This window comes from Cetorhinus maximus, chromosome 15 (genome assembly GCF_964194155.1).
Source record: "Cetorhinus maximus chromosome 15, sCetMax3.hap1.1, whole genome shotgun sequence".
Lineage (NCBI taxonomy): Eukaryota > Metazoa > Chordata > Chondrichthyes > Lamniformes > Cetorhinidae > Cetorhinus > Cetorhinus maximus.
In genome coordinates, this window is record NC_135893.1 from 58,859,368 (window position 1) to 58,883,967 (window position 24,600).

The 24,600-nt window shown below is 45.4% G+C and overlaps 1 protein-coding gene across 5 annotated transcripts in view; it reads left to right on the plus strand.

The window, feature by feature from the left end:
• LOC144690711 (putative helicase with zinc finger domain) overlaps positions 1-24,600 on the plus strand; it is a 453,895-nt gene that overhangs the window by 425,594 nt on the left and 3,701 nt on the right. For all 5 annotated transcript variants that reach the window (XM_078558475.1, XM_078558473.1, XM_078558477.1 and 2 more), the window contains one exon: positions 9,055-9,307. In XM_078558475.1, the coding sequence (XP_078414601.1) occupies positions 9,055-9,307 (253 nt within the window). The remainder of the gene's footprint in view (positions 1-9,054; positions 9,308-24,600) is intronic.

Here is a 24,600-nt window from a genome sequence, read left to right on the forward strand (position 1 = left end):
ACTCTGCCCTCGGTCATTCTCACCATTCCCTTGTACCACGTCCACCCTCAGTTCATTCCCCAGGAGGCAGTCATGGACTCATCAGAGCCCTCCCTTGCATGTTCACCTTGACACCCCCCTATCCAGACTCTTCCCACCTTGGAATCCCTTCCCCCTCCTTGTAACCCCTTTCCCCCATGGAATTCCTTCCCCCTTGGAACCCCTTCCCCCCTTGGAACTCCTTCCTCCCTGGAACCCCTGCCCCCCTCCCTGGATTTCCCCCCCACTTAGTTCCCCCCTCCCCTGGACTCCATCCCCCCCCACCTTGTCCTTCCCTCCTCCTGACTCCTTCAGACACCTTACTTCTTCTGTCACTCTTAGTCCTTTTCCCTTCCCGACTCCTTCCTCCAGCCTTACTTCTTCCTCCAGCCTTACTTCTTCCTGCAGTTTTAATCCTTCTCTCTTCCTGACTCCTTCAGACACCCTAACTCCCCCACTCCCCGCACTCCCTCCTCCACCCTTCTTCCCCCCCTGGACTCCTTCCTGCCCCTGGACTCCCTCCTCCCTCACCCTTCTGCAATCCTTCCTCCCCTCCAACCCCTTCCTCCCCTGGACTCCGTCGCCTTTCCACACACCTTCCTCCTCCTGGACTCCTTCCCCTCTCCACATTGCTTTCCCCCCCACTCCGAATTCCTTCCCGTACACCTTCCACCCCCCTTACACCTACCTCCCCCAGTTGCCGCCTTCTCCCCCATTACCCCCTGCTGCCCATGTAGTCCCTGAACCCTCCTAACCTCCCTCCCCAATACCTTCATTCCCCCCAACCTCACCCTACCGACACCTTAGTTCCCCCCCCCTCCCATTCTCACCCCCGCGATACCTTAGTTCCCCCCACCCCAACCTCACACCCCCCTGACATCTCTTCCTCTCCCAGTCAATCCTAGACTTTCCTCTCCCACCCCATCTTCCTCTCCCAAACACAGCTGGACCTTCCTCTACATCACCTTGACCATCATCTATTGTGAGCATAAAAACAAAAAACGCTGGAAAAATTCAGCAAGCCTGGCAACATCTGTGGAGAGAGAAACAGAGTGAACGTTTCGAGTCCTTATGCCTCTTCAGGACATTTTCCTTTCATCCATTGCGGTGACTTTCCACCTTCCGTGAGCTGCTTCGCGGCAGAGCCACATCCATGAGAATCTACCCAGCATGCCATATACATTCCTCCAAGGTCCTGTTGCTGTCGGGCTCCAGCACCTCCTGCTCCTCGGATGTCCGCGATGTGAGCACAGCCCTGATGGTAAAGTCCTGACTTCTGCACATCACACTTGTCAATTTGTGTTCTACACCAGCCTGTTTTCCCATCGGCATGGGTGGATAGTTGAGCGTGGGGGGATGATTCCGATGAGTTGGCCTTATAATGATCTGCGGATGTATTACAATGAGGTTCCTGACATCCGAAGGCGGGAAACGCGGCCCGCCATCAACGGGCTGAGCGGACGATTGCAAACTGGTTTCAGGACATCACAAAAGCGATTTTTAGCTTTCTTGCCATATTGTCCGCTCATGCCGCCGAACGTATCCGACGCCGGCGGGCATGGAAAATTTCGCCCTTTATCTTCTTTATCGACAGTCTGCTTCATTGCTGCACTGGTTGAAATTTGCTTCCCAGGATATGGCAGCATGGAGTTATGTTGGTTAAGCCTGTACAGAACCCCATACAGTTTGTAGAAGAACCACTTTTTTGGTCTAGTATGAGGCTTCCAATGTGGATCAGTGGTGATTGTAGAGAGGTTGTTTCTTAAGGGAAACAGAAGGCCTTTGATCTTAGAGATGCATAGCCACTACGCAGTGCTCTGGAAAATTACTTTTAAGCTTTCGAGTTAGTGTCACCAACAGGAAACTTCTTACTAAAAGTCACAACACTCAAAAGGTTTAAAACATTCCTTCTAAGTGCACATCTTTTTGCAGACAACTGAGAGGGGAGGAGAAATGGGGAAAAGTTACCCCACCACCTCTCTTCTGCCTGTAACAGAACATCCCAGGTATGCCATGTTGGAGATAGGTTGCAGGTGACTGCCCTTTTGTGTGAGCTTTATCTTTGCTTTTGCTCACAGAAGCAAGCAGTTTAGCTCAGGAACAGACTGGGAGTTGAGGAAGCAAAAGAGATAAATGTTAGCCAGACCTGCATCTTAAGCCGAGAAAATGCTAACTTTATCTTTCACTGCACGGAATGCGAGTGGGGGCTCACACTCAGTTAGGAGACAGAATTCATGAGAAGAAAAGAAGCTGAAGATTTGCCTAGTTTGGAGCTAGAGGAAGAAATCTACAGTAACCCTCATAGTGAAAAGTCCCAGACCTTATAAGGCAGCTGTGAAAATGTTTGGAGCTGGCCACAAGAAAGTGAATAACTTTCAAGAACCTGATAAATAGCCAAGACTTTCTGGGGGAAATCATAGTGGAAAAGACAAGGTTCAGTTGAGAATTTTAGTCTAGAGTATATGTGATTGTGTTTTATTATGCTGTTCAATGTAAAGTACAAGTCATCACCTAATGCAGTGTTTATTTGCTTTACTTGACTCATGTCTAGTAAAAAATCATTCGTTTTAAGTCTTGTGGCTTCATTCTTTCACTAGATAACTGAGATTTTGAATTTCTCTTTAAACATTAATGTCTTGATGGAGATTGTAACACTACTAATTATTTCCAATGCAAAGAACCAGCTAAACTTAAAGTCACTAGAATATTATATGCTGTTACTCCTACATTTCAGTTATTCTTCTTTTATTTAAGAAGTCAAAACCTAAGTTAAGACCTAGCAGTGTTACTTTGCCAACTTCTGAAGATTAGGGGGATCATGGGATCAAACGAGTAGCTGAAATAGTCTGAAATATGGAAACCAGAAATATTGGGAGTGAAAAAGAATAAACAAGTTCCAAAAATGTAATCAAGATTAATTTAGATGACTCCAGTTGAAGAGCCTACACCCATACAGACGCATTGGGTCAAATGGCCTCATTTTGTACTGTAGTGTTTATGACCTTGCTGCTCTGATTAATACCAGACAGAAAAGCTAGTAAAGAAACATCTGGAAAAGCAGAAATGCTAGTTTTGCTGCACTGATTGAAATTTGCTTCCCAGGATATGGCAGCATGGAGTTATGTTGGTTAAACCTGTACAGAACTCCGTACAGTTTGTAGAAGGACCACTTTTTGGTCTAGTATGAGGCTCCCATATGCAATGTGGATTAGTAGCGATTATAGAGAGGTTGTTCCTCAAGAGAAACAGATGGCCTTTGATCTTAGAGATGCGTAGCCATCATGCAGTGCTCTGGAAAATTACTTTTAAGCTTTCAAGTTAGTGTCACCAAGTGAAGCCAAACAATTTATTTCTGTCCCCTCGACAGCCTTTGGACATCTTTATTTTCAATGGATCTATCAAGTTCACCAGGTCTGAGGCAGTTGGGTGACTCTTGACAGATCAATATTGGGAATGCAAGTAATGACCTTCCCTTTTCTTGTTCCCCCCGGGGAAGATAAAGCCCAAAAACATGTGGAATTGTAGAGATCCCTTCATCAAGAATAAAGTTGAATGGTAGTTAAATCTTCCTGCTATATCCAGTTTTGCTTACTGGCAGCGTGGAGTTAGAGCTTTTGATAGTAAGATTACCATTAAACTGTAAGAAAAGAAGCATTAGAGATACTTAATTCAGATGTTTTAACGCAAGTGATAAGATCGGCTCACATCTGTAACTTCAGACAAGCTGTCTTATGATAGCCCAGCGGCCTCATGCATCTATGTACCATTCCCTATATCCTCAGTCTTTTTTTCATTCTCTAGGCTGCAACTATTGAGACATTGATTGTGGTAGTGAAGATGTCATGTTAAATACTGAATAAGCGTAAATGGAAATATACAATTGAGTTCTAAATTACCATTTTATTGCTGATATTTTTCCCATTAGGAATTGAATGTGACTTTTAAACGATACTCACCATGCTGTAATTAGAAGTGTCACTCTGATCATTAATAATTCGCACTTTAACCCACATCTGACTGGGAAGTGCTATTTATCTGACTCCAATATAACAAAATTCTGCTTTGATTGATAAATGCTCATTGAAGGGTGTAATGGGTTGCACAAACTAGACTTGTGTATAAACTGACAATCAAGGTGTTCACACAGGACTTTGCAATGATTTGTGTGGATCAGGACAGGCAGATATTTCCTGATTTCAGGGTTGCATTCATGAGAATTCAATTGGATTGTCTTGAAAGCTTTGACAACTGGGAATAAACCATTTTTAAAAAAAACCTGACCTTTATTTGAATTTAAAAGAAAAGATTTCCTCCTGTAACGCAGCACGTCAGCCAGCTTTTCTTTGAGAAGGTCATGGTATATAGCACTTAACCTTTAAAGGAGGCAATCAGCTCGATGGGCTCCATCTGAGCCATTCAGACATTTTATCCTTTCAGCTTCATGTGGAAGCATAGCTACAAAATCACCAGTTATCATAGAGGTGACTTTGCATCAGAAACTGTACTGAGAAAGTTTACAAAGTATTTTACTGCTTTCAGATATACACTCTTCTACTCTGAAACTTCATACTTTCTCAGTCTATGATCTACAGGCTTCTAAAACTCAAGCTAATCCCTGATTGTTTTTAGTCCTCTCTACTTTTTTGGCATCCTGTTTTATGGGGCCTGGGCCCTACACCTGGGTTTCTGAATTTTAAAAAAATCAAATGCAGTACATTTGATCTAACACAGAAAGGTAAAAAAGTTTACAGATATAATTATTTGTGTAAGCATAATTTAGTGATAAGCTGACTTAAATTTTTTTTTACTATATAAGGAGAAATGGTACTAAAGAAGTTGCTCACCCTTAAGTTAAACAAATCACCAAGACTAATAGTTCACATCTGAATGTCCTGAGGGAACAAATAGAGGAGGCTATAATTATAGCTTTCCAGAATTCTGTGGAATTGAAAAGTGTGCCATTGTGCCTGAAGAATGTGGATGGAGGTAAATGTGATACTTCTCTTGAAAAAAAGGAGAGCAAGATAAGCCACAAAATCAGCCTAGTTAATCAGTTGTTGGTAGACGATTAGAATTTAGAATATAGATGAAATTATTAAATATTTGGAAAAATATGGCCAGTACAGATTTCTAATGTGATCACATGATCAATCTTTGAAAAAATGGGAAGGCTTCTGGGACCTTGGGGCAGAAGGAAACTGTTCAAGATAGATGGGTTGCACCTGAACAGAACTGGAACCAAAATCCTTGTGGGCAGGTTAACTGGTGCTGTTGGGGAGGGTTTAAGTTAATTCGACAGGAGGTTGGGCACCAGGATGAAGGATTGAAAAGTAGAAACAAGGCGCACAAAGAAATGGGAGAGACAGTTAGAACTAAGACAGAATTAGGTGGAATCATGAGAAAATATAGAGAGGTCTAAGTTGAGTTTGGAGACTATGGCCAGGATTTTTCCCTTGTCGGGTGGGCTCGGCGGGGACAGGCCGGACTGGTTGGGAAGCCAACCGCTGCCTGCAATCGGAGCTGGACCGCGGTTTCACGTTGGCGGGCCAATTAAGGCCCACCCAACGTGAAATGCATGCTGCAGTGCTGCCTGTGGGGAGGAGGGGGGAGGTGGTGGAGAGGGTGAGAGCGCATGCGCATGGGTGCATGCTGGAAAAGCTCCCTGAGGCACAGAGCTGCCTCAGGGAGATGAAGAGTTGTGAAAAATAAAAATAAATATTTTTAAAATGTTCAAAAACACGTCCCCTCGTGTGACTCTGTCATGAGCAGGACATGCTATTAATGAAAAGCTAAAGTTTTTATTTTATTTTTAATTGCTGTTGGAAACCTCATCCCACGTGGATGAGGTTTCCTAAAAAATGAAAAGGCTGCTTGGCCTATTCGCTTGCCCGTCAACTGTAAGGTTGGAAGGGCAGCAAAAAATTTAATTCAATTACCTTTTTAATGGCCATAACATGTCTTTTAATTGTTGGTGGTTACGCTGCTGACTCCCATGTGTGCCCGCCGACCGAAATATCGCGCGAGTGCGCGATGACGTTGGGATGCTCACCCGACGTCTTCGCGCGTCATGTTATACTCAGTCGGGTCGGGCGCGCGCCTGCCCAACGAGCATTATATTCTGGGCTATGTGTGTAAATGCATGAAATGTGGCTAATAAGGTTGATGAGCAGCAGGCCCAAAGAGCTACATGGAAATATGATGTAATTACAATACCTGAGACCTCACTCAAAAAGAGAGAGGATTGGATTTTTAATATTCCAGGGTACAGATATTCAGGAATGATAGGGAAGGACAAAATAGGAGAGCTAGCAGTTTTGATGTGGGTACAAGAAAGAGAGAATGTCCTTGAGGCCAAAGAGAGAATCTATTTGTTTGGAATTGAGAAACAATAAAGGGCTATTACCCTATGCATTGTATTTTCTAAACTATTGAACAGTGGGAAGGAGGTAGAGGAGAACATCCACAAGAAATTACTGAGGGCTGCAAGATCTGTTAGGTAGTGATATTGGGAAAATTTAACTAATGCAATATTGAATGGACCATTGATTATGGACAGAGAAAGGGAGGAATTTCAGGATAGTTTTCCTGATTAGTATGTTTCCTGCCAAATGAGGAAGGAGGCGTTGCTGGATCGAGTTCTGGGGAATGAAGTGGGTCAAATGGGAAATGTTATAACAGGGCTGCATCTCTGGAATAGCGATCATAGTGTTGTAAGGTTTAGATTAGTTATGGAGAAGGCTTTGGAACTAGAAGACACAGACTTAAAATGATTGCAAAAGAACCAAAGTTTACATAAGGAAAAACTTTTTTTAATGCAGTGAGTAGTTATGATCTAAAATGCACTGCCTGAAAGAATGGTAGAGGCAAATTCAATTGTGGCTTTCAAAAGGGAATCGAATAAGCTCCTGAAGAGAAACAATTTGCAGGGCTATGGGGAAAGAGTGGAGGGAGTTGAGTTAGGTAAATTGGAGCATTCTAGAATAAAAATACTTAATTGGAGGAGGACTAATTTTTACAAATTCAGGAGGGATCTGGTCCGGGTAAATTGGAGTCAAAGACTGGCAGGCAGAACTGTAATGAAGCAATGGTCAGCCATTAAAAAGGAGATGGTTCATGTGCAATCTAGGTATATTTTCATAAGTGGGAAAGGGAGGACAGCCAAAGCCAGAGTTCCCTGCATGACAAGACAGTTAGAAAGTAAGATAGAATCATAGAATAGAATCTTAGAATGGTTATAGCACAGAAGGAGGTCATTCAGCCTGCAAACCCCTGCTGGCTCTTGGCAAGAGCAACTTAGCTCGTCTTTTTGAGATTTATGTTGGCCCTATTTTGACACATCTGATGATGGAAGTTTAGGAGCAACTCAACTATGAGTGGTGAACACAGTTATCCAATACCTGTGCCATTGGCAGAAAATCAGGGACTCAGGTGAATGGGTGGAAGGTCATATACTGGGAAGCACAGAAGCAGAAATTCCCAGCCGTGATCTTCAAATTGATACCGTGAAGCCAGGTGATCAACCATGGAAGAGCATGCTAGGAGCAGCACCAGGTGTACCTGAAGATTATATGCCAACCTGGTGGAGCTACAGCATAGGACTTACATGTATGCTGAATCACAAAATCATAACCATTCAGGCTATCACACCTGTGTCAGCTCTTTGAAAGAGTTATTCAATTTAGTCCCACACTCCTGCTTTTTCCCCATAGCCCTGCAAATTAGTCCTCTTCAAGTACATGTCCCCACACACCCGTACCCCATCCACAGGTACCATACACACATATAGGGAAAAATTTTCCCCCCGTTGGGGTGGAAGTGTGGGAGCGGGCACGCACCACCATTTTACGTGGGCAGGCCAGTTAAGGCCCACCCAGCATGACGTCCACTCGGAAGCGCTGTGCATGAAAGAGTGAAAGAGCACACAGATCTCCCTGAGGCTAAGTGCTGCCTCAGGGAGATCGGCTCGGAATTAAAATTTTTAATACAAATGATTCAAAAATTTCCCTGACATGTCCCCTCATGTGACACTGTTACATGAGTTGGGACATGTCCATAACTTTTACTGAAAGATTGGATAAAAATTTAAATACCCTCATGAAATCTCATCCCACCCATGGATGAGGTTTCATGCTTTTTCCGAAGCCCGCCAGGGCTCCCGGCCTGCTCGCCAACCTTAAGGTTGGACGGGCAAGTCCACTAATGACTTTAATTGTTTATCAATGGCCTCAATAGGCCGACCTGAAAATGGAAATGACGTGGGGTGATGTTGGGAGTTCCATTTTACACGTCGGTGAGCGGGCCTTGCCGCCGCTCGCCGACTGGAAGATCCTGCCCATAATGAATTTTTTTAAAGTTGTAGACTTGATCTTGGCCACTTCATTCTGAATTAAAGAACTTCTATCACTTCCAGAAGGGGAAAAAAATTCAATGAAGTAACTAATCCACTAATTAGGGTATAAAGTATTTTATTTTATCAGCCAAGGACAACAGTAATTACAATTGCAGGACACTCGATAACAGAGGATTTTCACAAAATTAACCACAGCTCCACTTTGCGCATTTTACCATATCACCATTCTTACATGATTTGCATCTTCCTCAGTCATATAGTTCAATCATAGCTTTGAAGCCTGATTGTCTGTCTGACTATGACTGAATCAACTTTCTAGACAAACTTTTGAGTGTTTTCTGGCCTCCAAGAAGATCAATCAGAAATATGGATATTTGCACATGTTGTGAATAAACACAACCATATTTAATACACATGCACTTTTCCTAAAAGTGTTTAATGACAGAACTTGGGGCAAAACCTTCTCTAAATGCCTCAGGTCAGGCTAGTCACAGAGTAAAGTTCCCTCTAAATGTGACCATAAATTGGTTGGCCTGTGTATGTTTGATGTTTAAAATAGTTCTGATAGTAAGCAAATATTCTCTACTGTAGCACTGAGATGCTCATACTGTATACTGAGCTGCCTCATTCAGTTTTGATTAAAGTTTTTTCTATGATGAAGTACTTCACCTTATTTCCCTTTCCAGGCTGAAGTCCGAGTGTCAGGCAGACCACTGTATCAGAGGCATTCTGCATCCAGCCCTCTGGGAGCATCCTCCATGGAAAGTAGCCAGGGACCAAGTCCATACTGCAGCCCAGATCAGCAGCTATCACCTGTCCCAACCAACCAATTGCCGGGGGATCCTGATGCAGAGCTTTATAATACCATCAGCAATTACAGTGTCCAGTCCCCTGCATTGAGTCCAGAAAGAATTGCCTACAATGGGCAGTTTTTACCAGGTATTTGCATTTCACTTTGTAATAATTGGACCCCTTTAATGTTCTTAAAAGATTTTTCTCCCAGTTTAGTAGTGGTGATGACCTATTGTAAAGTAATTACTAAAATAAAAGCAAAATACTGCAGATGCTTGAGGTCAGAAACAAAAACAAAGTGCCAGAGAAACTCAGCAGATCAGGCAGCATCTTGGTGAGTTAATGGGCTAAATTTTGCTGTCGGTGAGCAGGGGGCAGGGCCCGCTCCCCGACACGCAAAATGACGTGGGATGACATCGGGGGGGAGCCCCCGATGTCATCCCGCCCCATTTAAATCTTCAGGAAGGTGGGGGCACAGAGAAATCAGCTGTGTGCCCGCCAACCTGTCAGTGGCCAATTGAGGCCATTGACAGGATCATTAACACAATTAAAGGACCTGCCCATCCAACCTTAAGGTTGGCGGGCAGGCCAGGAGCCCCGGCGGGCTTCTGAAAAAACATGAAACCTCATCTACCGGCGGGATGAGGTTTCATGTAGGGTTTAAAAAAGTGTAATAAAGTTTTTGTGAAATTTATTAACATGTCCCATCTCGTGTGACATTGTCACGTGGGGGGAACATGTTACAGATTTTTTTTTTCTATTTTTAAAGTTTATACAGCTGTCAGCGATCTCCCTGAGGCAGCACTTAGCCTCAGGGAGATGTGCGTTCTTTCATGCGCATGCGCGAAACAGCGCACTCTTGCATTCAGGGAATGCCCGCACAGGAAGCGCATAGCGCTTCCCACCGGGTGCCACACTGGGCGGGCCTTAATTGGCCCGCCCACTTAAAATGGCGGCAGAGCCCGCTTCTCCGGCGGGGATCGGCTCCCCACCCGCTGGAGATTGGGTCGGGCCCACCCGCCCAGTAGGCAGAAAATTCTGCCCAATGTTTCAACTCCAATATGACTCTTCTTTGGAACTCTGTTGCTCTGTTTCTTTCTCTGCAGATGATGCCAGAACTGCTGAGTTTTTTCAGCACTTCTTGTTTTTGTTAAAATAAATACTGTTTATTTTTGGGGAAGAGCCATTGTTGCTACACTGAATAGTTCACGGAATAGTAGGACATGAGATCATGGCTAGGAGATATGGTGCTACTGCAAACAGGAAAAAGCAAAAGAAGCATTCCTGTTTCAACACTGTCAGAATTATTTTTGAGGAATTTTTTCTGGTGCTCATTTGCATTTGATTGAACTAATTAATCGATTTGGGAAACTTGGTGTATCAATTGCAATGAGCATGCCTGAAATAATTTTTGTTCAGAGCTTCTTACAACCTGTGTTGGATCAAAGCTTCTCTGTTGTTGATGGGAAAATCATAAGAGAGGTTTTTCCAGCTGTCCATGTACAAACGCTTGTTATTGACAGATCTAATTCCTTTCTGTGCTTTTATGAATACAAACTAGTTAATTCCTGCATTAAACTAGCACAGGGGAGAAATATAGTATGAGGCAGCTGGTGGAATTTAAATTCAATTAATAAATCTGGAATTTAAAGCTAGTCTCAGTAATAATGACCATGAAACCATTATGAATTGTCACAAAAACCCATTCACTAATGTCCTGTGGGAAGGAAATCTGCCATCCTTACCTGGTCTGGCCCACATGGGACTCCAGATGTACAGCAACGTAATTGACTCTTAAAAGCCCTCTGAAATAGCCTAGCAGGCCACTCAGTTGTATCAAACCACTAGGCACTAAAAACGACAATGGCAAACCCAGCCCTGTGGACCTTGCAAAGTCCTCCTCACTAACATCTAGGAGTTTTTGCCAAAGTTTGGAGAGCTGTCTCACAGACTAGTCAAGCAACAGCCTGGCATTGTCTGTAAGATATGATTCCATGAGTGTGACCATGTCCCAAACACACCATCAACCCTCCCTGCGTATGTCCTTTCCCACTGACAGGACAGACCCACCAGAGGTGGTGGCACAATAGTATACAGTCAGGACAGAGTTGCCCTGAGGGTCCTCAACATCGATTCTGCTCTGGACCCCATAAAGTCTCATGGCATCAGGTCAAACAGGGACAAGGAAATATCCTGCTGGTTACCACCCACCACGCCCAGCCTCCCCACCCTACCCCCTCAGCTGATGAATCAGTACTCCTCCATGCTGAACACATCTTGGAGGGAGCAATGAGGGTGGCACGGGCACAGAATGTACTCTGGGTGAGAGAATTCAATGTCCATCACCAAGAGCGGCTTGGTAGCACCACTACTGACTGTGCTGGCTGAGTCCTAAAGGACATAGCTATCAGACTGGGACTGCAGAAGGTGGTGAGGGAACCAACAAGGGGGGAAAAAAACTACTTGACCTCATCCTCACCAGGCTATCTGTCACAGATGCATTTGTCCATGACAGTACTGGTAAGAGTGACCACTGCACAGTCCTTGTGGTGACAAAGTCCTGTCTTCACATTGAGGATACCCTCCATTGTGTTGTGTGGCACTATCACCATGCTAAATGGGATAGATTCCGAACATATCTAGCAACACAAAACTGGGCATCCATGAGGCGCTGTGGGCCATCAACGGCATCAGAGTTGTATTCAAAGACAATCTGTAACCTCATGGCCTGGCATAAACTTAAATAAGGGTAATTACAATGGAATGAGGACAGAGTTGGCTGGAGTGGACTGGGAAAGCAGTTTAGCAGAAAAGACGGTTGATGAACAATGGCAGACGTTTAAGAAAATAGTTCATGACTTTCAACAAAGATATATCCTAGTGAGAAAGAAGGATTCAAGGAAGGGGATAAACCAACCATGGTTAACCAAGGAATTTAAGGACAGTATCAAATTGAAAGAAACAACATACAATGTGGCAAAGATTAGTGGTAAGCCAGAGGATTGGGAAAGTTTAAAAAACTAAAAAAAGATGACCAAAAAAAAAGGGAAAAAAAAAAACTTTGAGGGTAAACTAGCAAGTAATATAACAACAGACAGTAAGAGCTTCTTTAAATATATAAAAAGGAAGAGAGAGGCCAAAGTGAATGTAGGCCCCTTAGAAAATGAGGCTGGGGATATAATAATGAGGAAACAGAAAATGGCAGAGGAGTTGAATAAGTACTTTGCTTCAGTCTTCCCGGTAGAAGATACTAATAGCTTTCCAAAAAATACTAAATAATCAAGGGGCAAAAGCTGAGGAGGAAATGAATACAATAATTATCATTAAAGAAGAAATACTAGGGAAACTAACATGACTAAAGGCCTATAAATTCCCTGGATCTGATGGGTTGCATCCTAGGATATTAAAGGAAGTAGCTACAGAGATAGTGGATGCACTGGTAGTAATCTTCCAAGAATCCTTAGATTCTGGAAAAATTCCAGAGGATTGGAGAACAGCCAATGTAACACCCTTATTCATAAAGGGAGGGAGACAAAAAACAAGTAACTATAGGCCAGTTAGCTTAACATCTGTCATTGGGAAAATGTTGGAGTCTATTATAAAGGATGTAATAGCAGAGCATTTAGAAATATATAATCTAATCAAGCAGAGTCAGCATGGCTTCATGAAGGGGAAATCATGCCTAACAAATTTATTAGAATTCTTTGAGGAGGTAACAAGCAGGATAGATAAAGGTACCAATAAACCAGTAACTGTAATATATTTGGATTTCCAAAAGGCGTTCAATAAAGTACTGCACATAAGGCTACTTAATAAGATAAGAGCCCATGGTGTTGGCGGTAGTATGTTGGCATGAATAGAGGATTGGCTAACGAATAAAAGACAGAGAGTTGGGATAAAGGGGGCCTTTTTGGGGTAGCAACCTTTAACTAGTGGAGTGCCACAGGAATCTGTGCTGGGGCTTCAATTATTTACAATATATATTAATGACTTAGATGAGGGAAGTGAACGTACTATCGCCAAGTTTGTGGATGACACAAAAATAGGTGGGAAGGCAAGTGATGAGGATGGCACAAGGAGTCTACAGGGGGATATAGACAGGTTAAGTGAGCGGGCAAAAAATTGGCAGATGGAATATAATGTGGGAAAATGTGAGGTTATGCATTTTGGCAGGAAGAATATAGGAGCTGAACATTATTTAAATGGAAAAAGGCTGCAGAAGGCTGCAGCACAGAGGGATTTAGGAGTCCTTGTGCATGAATCCCAAAAAGTTAACATACAAGTTCAACAGGTAATAGGGAAGGCAAATGGTATGTTGGCCTTTATTTCAAAGGGAATGGAGTATAAAAATAGGGATGTCTTGTTAAAACTATACAAGGCACTAGTTAGACCACACCTAGAATACTGTGAATAATTTTGGCCCTCTTATCTAAGGAAAGATATACTGGCATTGGAGGCAGTCCAGAGAAGGTTCACTAGGTTGATCCCGGGCATGGAGGGAGTTTCTTATGAGGAGAGGTTGAGTAGGTTGGGCTTGTACTCAATGGAGTTTAGAAGAATGAGAGTCTACCTTATTGAAACATATGAGATTCTTAGGGGGCTTGACAGGGTAGATGCTGAGATGTTGTTTCCCCTTGTGGGAAAGCCTAGGGCCAGAGGGCATAATCTCAGAGTAAGGGGTCACCCATTTAAGACAGAGATGAGGAAGAATTTCTTCCTCTCAGAGGGTAGTGAATCTGTGGAATTCTTTACTGCAGAGGTCTGTGGGAGTTGGGTCATTAAGTATATTCGAGGTTGAGATAGACATATTTTTAATCAGTAAGGGAATCAAGGATTATGGGGAAAAGGCAGGAAAGTGAAGTTGAAGATTATCAGATCAGCCATGATCTCATTGAATGGCAGAGCAGACTCAATGGCCTGAATGGCCTACTTCTGCTCCTACATCTTATGGTCTTATATCCCTCACTCTACCATTACCATCAAGCCAGGGAATCAACCCTGGTTCAATGAAAAGTGCAGGAGGGCATGCCAGGAGCAGCACCAGGCATTCCTAAAAATGAGGTCTCAATCTGGCGAAACCACAACACAGTACTACTTGCATGCCAAACAGCGGAAGCAGAATGCGATAGACAGACCTAAGCAATTCCACAACCAATGGATCAGATCGAAGGTCTGCAGTCCTGCCATATCCAGTCATGAATGGTGATAGACAATTAAACAACTAACTGGAGGCTCCACAAATATCCTCATCCTCCATGACATCAGTGCATAAGACGAGGCTAAAGCATTTTCAACCACCTTCAGCCAGAAGTGCTAAGTGGATGATCCATTTCAGCCTCCTCTAAGGGTCCCCAGCATCACAGATGCCAGTCTTTAGCCAATTCGATTCACTCCACATGATATCCAAGAAACGGCTGAAGGCATCGGATACAGCAAAGGCAATGAGCCCTGACAACATTCTGGCAATAATACTGAAGACTTGTGCTCCAGAACTAGCCGCGCCTCTAGCCAGGCTGTTCCAGTACAGCTACAACATTGGCATCTAATCAGCAATGTGGAAAATTGCCCAGGTATGTCCTGTCCAAAAAATCAGGACAAATCCAACCTGGCCAGTTACTGGTCAGCCTACTCTCAATCATCTACCAAGTAATGGACAGTGTTGTCAACGGTGCTATCAGGCAACACTTACTCTGCAATAACCTGCTCACTGACGCTCAGTTTGAGTTCTACCAGGGCCACTCAGTTCGTGACCTCATTACAGCCTTGGTCCAAACATGGACAAAAGAGCTGAACTGAAGAGGTGAGGTGAAGGTGACTGCCCTTGACATCCAGGCAGCATTTGACTGACTGTGGCCACAAGGAACTTTAGCAAAACTGGAGTCAATGAAAATAAGGAGGAAAACGCTCCACTGGTTGAGGGAATACATAGTACAAAGGAAGATGGTTGTGCTTGTTGGAGGTCAATCAACTCAGTCCCAAGACATCACTGCAGAAGTTCCTCAGTGTAGTGTCCAAGGCCCAACCATCTTCAGCTGTTTCATCAACAAGCCCTCCACCATAAGGTCAGAAGTGGGGATGTTCGCTGACGATGACACAATGTCCACCACCATTCGCGACTCCCCAGATACTGAAGCAGTCTATGTCCATATGCAGCAAGACCTGGGGCAGGACTTTCCCCTCGTTAGGTGGGTATGGCGGACAGGTCTGGGAAAGGTCGACCATTGCCCGCGACTGGGCTTGGACCACAATTTCACGCTGGCTGGCCAATTAACGGCCAGCCAGAGTGAAACGCGTACTAAGAGCGTCAGCGCTGCCGGGCTGGGGGCAGGAGGAGCGCGAGTGCTGAAGCGTGCGCATGCGTGGAGGAGCACGCACTGAAAGCTCCCTGAAGGTACAGAGCTGCCTCAGGGATCTGAAGAATTTTAAATACAAAAATAAACTTTTTACAAATGATATAAACATGTCCCCACATGTGACTCAGTCATATGAAGAGGGACATGTAAAAAAGAATGTTGCAAAATTTTTACTATTTTTTTTAGTAACAGTTGGAAACCTCATCCAGCCCATGGATGAGATTTCATGAAAAATAGAAAGGCCGCCTGGCCTACTCATCCGCCCGCCAACCGAACGGTTGAGTGAGCAGCGAAAAATGCAACTTAATTAATTGCTTAAGGGCCTTAATAGGTCTCTTAATTGTTGACGGGCATGCTGCCACCTCTCACATGCACCCGCCGTGCCAAATATCATGAGAGTGCGCGATGACTTGGGGACGCTCGGCTGACATCATCGCACACTATTTCACTCCCATTCGGGTCGGGCGCGCGCCTGCCCACGGGATGAAAAATTCTGTGCCTGGACAACTTTTAGACGAGGGCTGATAAGTGGTAAGAAACATTTACACCACACAAGTGGCAATGGCCATCTTCAACAAGAGAGAATCCAAACATCCTTCCTTCACGTTCAATGGCATTAGCACTGATGAATCCCCCAGTATCAACATTTTGAGGGTTACCATTGCCCAGGAACTGGACCAGCCATATAAATACTGTGGCTACAAGATCAGGTCAGAGGCTGGGAATTCTGTGGCGAGTAACTTCCATCCTGACTCCCCAAAGCCTGTCCACCATCTGCAAGGCACAAGTCAGGAGTGTGATGGAATACTCTCCACTTGCCTGGATGAGTGCAGCTCCCACAACACTGAAGAAGCTCGACACCTTCCAGGAGAAAGCAATCTACTTGACTGGCACCCTGTCCACACTTTCAACGTCCATTCACTCCACCACCGACGCACAGTGGCAGCAGTGTGTACCATCTATAAGATGCACTGCAGCAACTCACCAAGGCTCCTTAGACAGAACCTTTCAAACACATGACCTCTACCACCTAGAAGGGCAAGGGCAGCAGATGCATGGGAACACCACCACCTGCAAGTTCCCCTCCAAGCCACACACCATCCTGACTTGGGACTATTTCGCCGTTCCTTCACTGTCGTTGAGTCAAATTCCTAGAACTCCCTTCTTAACAACACTGTGGGTGTACCTAGAACACATCAACTGCAGCGGTTCAAGAAGGCAGCTCACTACCACCTTCTAAAGGGCAATTATGGATGGGCAATAAATGGTGGCCTAGCCAATGATGCCCACACTCCATGAAAGAATAAAAAAAAACAGCAATTAAGCATTTGTATAAGAACAACTGTGACTGGAAAATCATCTAATGGTTACAGAAATCCTGCTTAGTGTTGAAGTGTTTTCAGCCAGTTCAAATGAATTAGAAAATACTATACACATTTGTGGCAAGAACTGACCCTTATTTGATGGTAATCCACTGCCAACATCAACTATAGTTAATTCATCACAATCATTAATCATTCAGTATGGACATGATAGCTGTCAGTGGCCAAATCCAACTTGCCACAAACACCTCAGTATGTATTACACAAAAGAAATAACAGGCAGTAGTGATTTTAAATTTGGAATTTCATCTCGGGGATTATATGATCACAAGCTTCTCAAGCTTTAGTTTTAACATGTTTTCTGCCCTTTTGGTGAGATTGTGGACATTTTGTTTTTCCTGAGTGTCATTATTGTATGTCAAATGAATGCTTTTGTTTCGAGTTCTGTTGGAAGCTAAATCAGGTCATTCCATGGCCAGGATTTTCCCTTTGTCGGTTCTGCACGCTGGGCAGGCCTGGGAGCTGCTGCGAAACAGACCGCCGCACGCGATCGAGCCCCGACCGTGCTTTCATGCTGGTGGGCCAATTAAGGCCTGCCCAGCGTGAAACACGGCTCTTCACTGGTCGGCGGGCGGGGGCCTGACGGCCGCTGGGTCCAATGGTGTCACGGCCACTGGTTTAAAAGCGGCCCAGGCAGCCGGCACTATGGACCTGAGTGCAGCTGGGCACGGCAGGCGAAAGGGCAGGTCGGGTGGGCACTCGGCACCCCCCCCCTTCTCTGATGAGTGCATCACCATATTCCTGGAGGAGGTGCCTGCCAGGAGGGACATCCTTGTCCGCAGGGATGAGAGGAGGAGGCCATCGCACCTCGCCAAGACGGCATGGGAGGAGGTGGCAGTGCTGGTCAGCAGTCGTGAGGTGATGCGACATTCCTGGGTGCAGTGCTGGAAGCGCTTCAGTGACCTGTGTACAGGAAGGGTGAGTACCATGTTGGCATGGGTCAATGCACAGATGTGTTAAGGTCTGGCCGTCCCATGCTAGAGTCTGAGTGCCAACTGTCAATCATGCCGGAGCTGGCCAAGGGGGTGAGCCCTGGCTGCTTGGACTGAGTGCCTTGCAGCTTGAGGGCCAGGACTCAGATGTGCCCTGCCAAGTGCTCCTCAGCTGGGGTTGGCTAGGCTGCAATGGCGCTGCAGGTACAGAGTGGACTAATCAATGCTCCTCTGTTGTTTTAGGAGAAGATGACCCACAACAATATAGAAAGTTCGTGGACTGGCAGAGGCCCTGCTAGCCTCCTAATCTTAAGCAAGGCACCCTAGAGCTCGAGAGCTGGCACACCCCACATGCAACTGAGCGTGGAGAGGCGCAGGTGCAATAAGAGTGCAGTACATAGAGGTAAGCCTCGAACCTGGAGTTCCCATTGATTATTGGAATACGAGGGCACCATGATGCAGATCTCCGTTGTCTCACCAGAGTGCCTGGCATTCAGAGTGACAGTGTGATGACTTTAACTAATGACATGTCCTTCTCCCTTTTAGGTTCGCCAGCAGGCGTTCGATCTCTGGATCCCAAAGGGCCACCCCTGACACTGGAGGACCCCGGGCGTCATTTGCACTGCGTCACACCCGCTCTCCGATGCAGGCACCAATACAGATACCAGCACCTCGTGGGCATTAGAGCGGCGGCTATTATCTCGGCACATCACAATCGCTTGAGGTGCAGGTGGAGGCAGAGAGTACCCAGGGCACCGGCAGTCGCACGGGCAAGGAAAAATCACAATCAATTGGACTGTTAAGGGCCTTAAGTGGCCACTTAATTAATGGCGGGTGCCAGTCTGGCACCCATGTGCGTCCGCCGAGTGAAATATCGCGTGAGTGCACGATGACGTCAGGAGGCTCGCCCAACGTGCACTATTTTACTCCAAATCAGGTTGGGCGTGTGCCCACCCGCGGGACAAAACATTCTGCCCCATGTGTGTGCAAAAGCAAAATACTGTGGACACTGGAATCTGAAATAAAAACAGAAAATGCTGCAAGTACTCAACAGGTCAGGGGAAAAACACAGGGGACATTTCAGGTTCATGACCTTGCATGTAATAGGTTTTAAGCAAGTGAAAGGTGGGAGGGTGAAAAAGAACAAAACAGAAGATCTGTGACTGGTTGACAAGGGAGATTAAATGACAACATTGTTGGTGGTGTAAGGCCAAAGAGAGTGGTAACGAGACATGTAAAGAAACAAAAGATTGTCTAGAGGCGGTGTGTAATAGCTGAATGATAAGCAACTGCTGTTTGAAAGCAAAAACAGAGTAGAACAAGAGAAGAAATGAAACCTGCAAAGAAAAAGGAAAAAAAATGGAAGCATATGGTAGCCTGAAATTGTTGAACTTGAGTTTGAATCTGGAAGGCTATAAAGTGCCTAATCAAAAGATGAGGTGCTATTCCTCAAACTTGTGTTGACCTTCATTGGAACACTGCAGGGGGCCGAGGACAGAAAGTCAGAGTGAGAGCAAGGTGGAGAATTAAAATGACAGGCGACCAGAAGCTCGAGGTCACTTATGGACTGAATAGAGAAAACTGCATTGTGAGCAGCGAATACGATATATTAAATTGAAAGAAGTACGTGTAAATTGCTGTTTCACCTGAAAGGAGTGTTTGAGGCCTTGGATGGTGAGAAGAGAGGAGGTGAAAGGACAGGTATTGCATCTCCTGTACTTACATGGAAAGGTGCTGTGAGAAGGGGAGGGGTTGTTGGCAAAGATTAAGGAGTGGACCAGAGTTTTGCAGAGATAATAGTTCCTTCAGAATGCTGAAAGGCGAATGGAGTAGAAGATGTGTTTGGTGGTGGCATTAGACTGAAGGTGGTGATACTGAGATACATCCACGAGGATGAGAATTTCTTAGCTAGCACATTTGTTGATGTGGACACCTTGCAGCTTAAGGGTATGTACTTAGAGGGAGAATGGGTGACCGCCAGGCAGTTAAGGAGGACCAGGCAGGTGATGAGGAGTTCCTAGAGTGCATTTTGCTCTCCAACTGATATTCAGCTCTGAATACTGATGAGAATGATGGTTCCTCTGGGAAGTGCAGCCAGATCCAAGTCGACAACACCATGGCTGTTTCGGCTGTGCAGTGGGGTGGGGGCATGAGGAAGATTGGGAAACAATAGCAATAGGAAATTCTATAATTAGGGGAATAGACAGGCATTTCTGCAGCCGCAGATGTGAATCCAGCTTGGTTTGTTGCCTCCCTAGTGCCAGGGTCCATTTTGTCGCTGAGCGGCTGCAGAGCATTTTGAAGGGGGGATGAATAGCCAGTGGATGTGGCCCATATTGGACCAATAATATATGTAGAAAGAGGGTTGAGGTTCTACAAGTAGATTAAAGGGAGCCAGGAAAGAAACCAGTAAAAAAAAAGGTAGCAATCTCTGGATTATTCCTGGTGCCACACACTAGCTAGAATAGAGAAAGGAGGATAGAGCAGGGGAATGCTTGGCTGGAGAGATGGTGCAGGAGGGAGGGCTTTAAATTCCTGGGACACTGGGAATGTTCTGCACAAGACGGGACCTGTACAGGCTGGATGGGCTGCACCTGAACAGAGCTGGAACCAATGTCCTTCTGGGATGGTTTGCTGATGCTTTTGGAGAAGGTTTAAACTAACTTAGCAGGGGTGTAGGAAGCAAAAGGTAACATTATTGAGGAAAAGCAAAGTGCACAAAGAATTGGGAGAGGCAGATAGCTCTAGAGTAAGAAATAATAAGCTATTAGGTGGGGTCAGAGTAAGAGGTAATCCAGTAAAGCTTAAAATAGGATTATTGTGCATGTATGTGAATGCATGGAGATTGATAAATAAAATTAGTCAACTGCGGACACAGATAGCCATGTTCTTTTTTATTCATTCACGGGATGTGGGATTCGCTGGCTGGGCCAGCATTTTTATTGCCCATCCCTAGTTGCCCTTGAGAAGGTGGTGGTGAGCTACCTTCTTGAACCTCTGTAGTCCATGTGGTGTAGGTACACCTACAGTGCTGTTAGGAAGGGAGTTCCAGGATTTTGACACAGCAACATTGAAGGAACAGCGATATATTTCCAAGCCAGGATGGTGAGTTACTTGGAGGGGAACCTTCAGGTAGATGTTCCCATCTATCTGCTGCCCTTGTCCTCCTAGGTGGTAGTGGTCGTCGGTTTGGAAGGTGCTGTCTAAGGAGCCTTGGTGAATTCCTGCAGTGCATCTTGTAGACGGTATACACTGCTGCTACTGTGCATTAGTGGTGGAGGGGGTGAATGTTTGTGGATGGGGTGCCAATCAAGCAGGCTGCTTTGTCCTGGATAGTGTTCAGCTTCTTGAGTGTTGTGGGAGCTGCACTCATCCAGGCAAGTAGGGAGTATTCCATCACCCTCCTGACTTGTGCCTTATGAATGGTGAACAGGCTTTGGGGAGTCAGGAGGTGGGTTACTCGTCGCACGATTCCTAGCTTCTGACCTGTTCTTGTAGCCACAGTATATATGTGGCTAGTCCAGTTCAGTTTCTGGTTGGGCCTAGGGACACTACACTGAGGAACTCCTGCAGTGATGTCCTGGAGCTGAGATGAATTGACCTCCAACAACCACAACCATCTTTCTTTGTGCTAGATATGACTGCAACCAGCGGAGTGTTTTCCTCCTGATTCCCATTGACTCCAGTTTTGCTAGGGCTCTTTGATGCCACACTCGGTCAAGTGCTGCCTTGATGTCAAGGACAGTCACTCTCACCTCACCTTGGGAGTTCAGCTCTTTTGTCCATGTTTGAACCAAGGTTGTTTGAACCAAGGCTGTAATGAGGTCAGGAGCTGAGTGGCCCTGGCGGAACCCAAACTGGGCATCAGTGAGCAGGTTATTGCTAAGCAAGTGCCGCTTGATAGCACTGTTGATGAACCCTTCCATCACTTTACTGATTGAGCGTAGACTGATGGGGCGGTAATTGGCCGGGTTGGATTCGTCCTTTTTGTGTACAGGACATACCTAGGCAATTTTCCACATAGCTGGGTAGATGCCAGTGTTGTAGCTGTACTGGAACAGTTTGGCTAGGGGCGTGGTAAATTCTGGAGCACAGGTCTTCAGTACCTTTGCCAGAATATTGTCAGGGCCCGTAGCCTTTGCAGTATCCAGTGCCTTCAGCCGTTTCTTAATATCATGTGGAGTGAATCGATTTGGCTGAAGACTGGCATCTGTGATGCTTGGGACCTCCGGAGGAGGCCGAGATGGATCATCCACTCGGCACTTTTGACTAAATATTGTTGCGAATGCTTCAGCCTTATCTTTTGCACTGCTGTGTTGGGCTCCTCCATCATTGAGGATGGGAATATTTGTGGAGCCTCCTCCTCCAGTGAGTTGTTTAATTGTCCACCACCATTCACGACTAGATGTGGCAGGACTGTAGAGCTTAGATCTGATCTGTTGGTTGTGGGGTCGCTTAGCTTTGCCTACCACTTGCTTCTTATGCTGTTTGGCACGCAAATAGTCCTGTATTATAGCTTCACCAGGTTGACACCTATGTCTGGTGCTGCTCCTGGCATGCCCTCCTGCACTCTTCATTGAACCAGGTTTGATCCCCCGGCTTGATGGTAATGGTAGAGTGGGGGATATGCAATACATATTGTGTTCAAGTACAGTTCTGCTGCTGCTGATAGCCTACAGCGCCTCATGGATGCCGAGTCTTGAGTTGCTAAATCTGTTCAAAATCTATGCCATTTAGCATGGTGGTAGTGCCACACAACTTGATGGAGGGTACTCTCAGCGTGAAGGCGGGTCTTCATCTCCACAATGACTGTGCGGTGGTCACTTCCACCGAAACTGTCATGGACAGATGCATCTGAGGGAGGCAGGTTGGCAAGTATGTTTTTCCCCTCTTGTTGGTTCCCTCACCACCTGCCGCAGACCCAGTCTAGCAACTATGTCATTTAGGACTCGGCCAGCTCAGTCAGTAGTGGACATTGAAGTCCCCCAGAATACATTCTGCGCCCTTGCCACCAGTGCTTCCTCCAAGTGATGTTCAACATGGAGGAGCACTGATTCATCAGCTGAGGGAGGGAAGTACATGGTAATCAGCAGGAGGTTTCCTTGCCCATGTTTGACCTGATGCCATGAGACTTCATGGGGTCCAGAGTCAATTTTCAGGACTCCCAGGGCAACTCCCTCCCGATTGTATGCCACTGCGCCACCACCTCTCCTGGGTCTGTCCTGCCGGTGGGAGAGGGCATACCCAGAGATGGTGATGGTGGAGTCTGGGACATTATCTGTAAGGTATGATTCCATGAAGATGACTATGTCAGGCTGTTGCTTGACTAGTCTGTGAGACAGCTCTCCCAATTTTGGCAGTGGCCCCCAAATGTTAGTAAGGAGATATTTGTAGGGTCGACAGGGCTGCGATTGCCATTGTTGTTTCTGGTGGATGTCGGGGGGTGGGGTGTGTCTGTCCAGTTTAATTCCTTCTTGTGACTTTGTAGAGGTTTGTTATAACTGAATGGCCTACACTTCAGAGGGCATTTAAGAGTCACCTGCTGTGGGTCCGGAGTCACATGTAGGGTAGACCAGTTAAGGACACCAGATCCCCTTCCCTAAAGGGGATTAGTGAACCAAACAGGTCCATCATTAGACTTTTAATTCCAGATTTTTATTGAATTCAAATTCCACCATCTGCCGCGGGTCTCCAGAGCATTACTGTGGGTTTCTGGATTATTAGGCCAGCGACAATACCGCTACACCATCGCCTTCTCCATATGTGGAAATATGATGTGGCAATAATGGCTCAAAAAAGGTCAGGACTGGGTACTAAATATTCCAGGATACAAGGTGTTCAAGAAAGATGGGGAAGGAGGCAAAGGAGAAGGGGTGGCAGTATTGATGAAGGACAATATTATAGTGCTGGAAAGAGATGTCGCAGAGGGGTCAAGGACAGAATTTATATGCTTACAGCTAAGAAACAATCGGGGTACCTTCACATTACTGGATGTATTCTATAGAGCAACAACTAGTGGGAAAGATAGAGCAAGAATTTTGCAAGGAAATTACAGGGAGATGCAAAAACTATAGAGTATTTGTAATGTGGGGCTTTAATTATCCTAATATAGGCTGGAATGGTAATAGTGTAAAAGGTAGAGAGAGGGAAGAGTTTATCAGTTGTCAGTAGGGAAGCATTTAGGGGATAGTGATCATAAGGCTAGGTTAGCCATGGAAAAGGACAAAAATCAATCCCAAGGGAAACTAATTAATTGGGGGAGGGCTAATTTCAATCAGGCGAGAATGGAACTGGCCCAGTTAATTGGAACTAAAGATTTGCATGTAAAACTGTTATGGAACAATGGGTTGCCTTTAAAGAGAAGATAGGTCGGGGACAGTTGAGGTATATTCCCAAAAGGGGGAAAGGTAAGACAAACAAAGCCAACATTCCTTGGATGGCATAAGAAATAGAGGATAAAATGAAGCAGAAAAAGGGGTGCATATGACAGATTGATAATACAAGTGAGAACCAGGCTGAATATTGAAAGCTCAGTGTGGAAATGAAAAAAGAAATGAGAGGCATAGCGAGAATATGAGAAAAGATTGGCAACTACCATAGGCTGAATTTAATGCACATGGTGGTGACCCTGTCCATCATCCAGAAAGCCAGGGGCAGTCCTGCTGTGGCCATTTTCGGAAGCCATGACTGATTTCAATGGCAATCAGGTGGTTAACTCCCTGCTGTCACCCCCTTTAAGAGGGAAGATTCCAGATCCCATCTTTAAGAGCTGT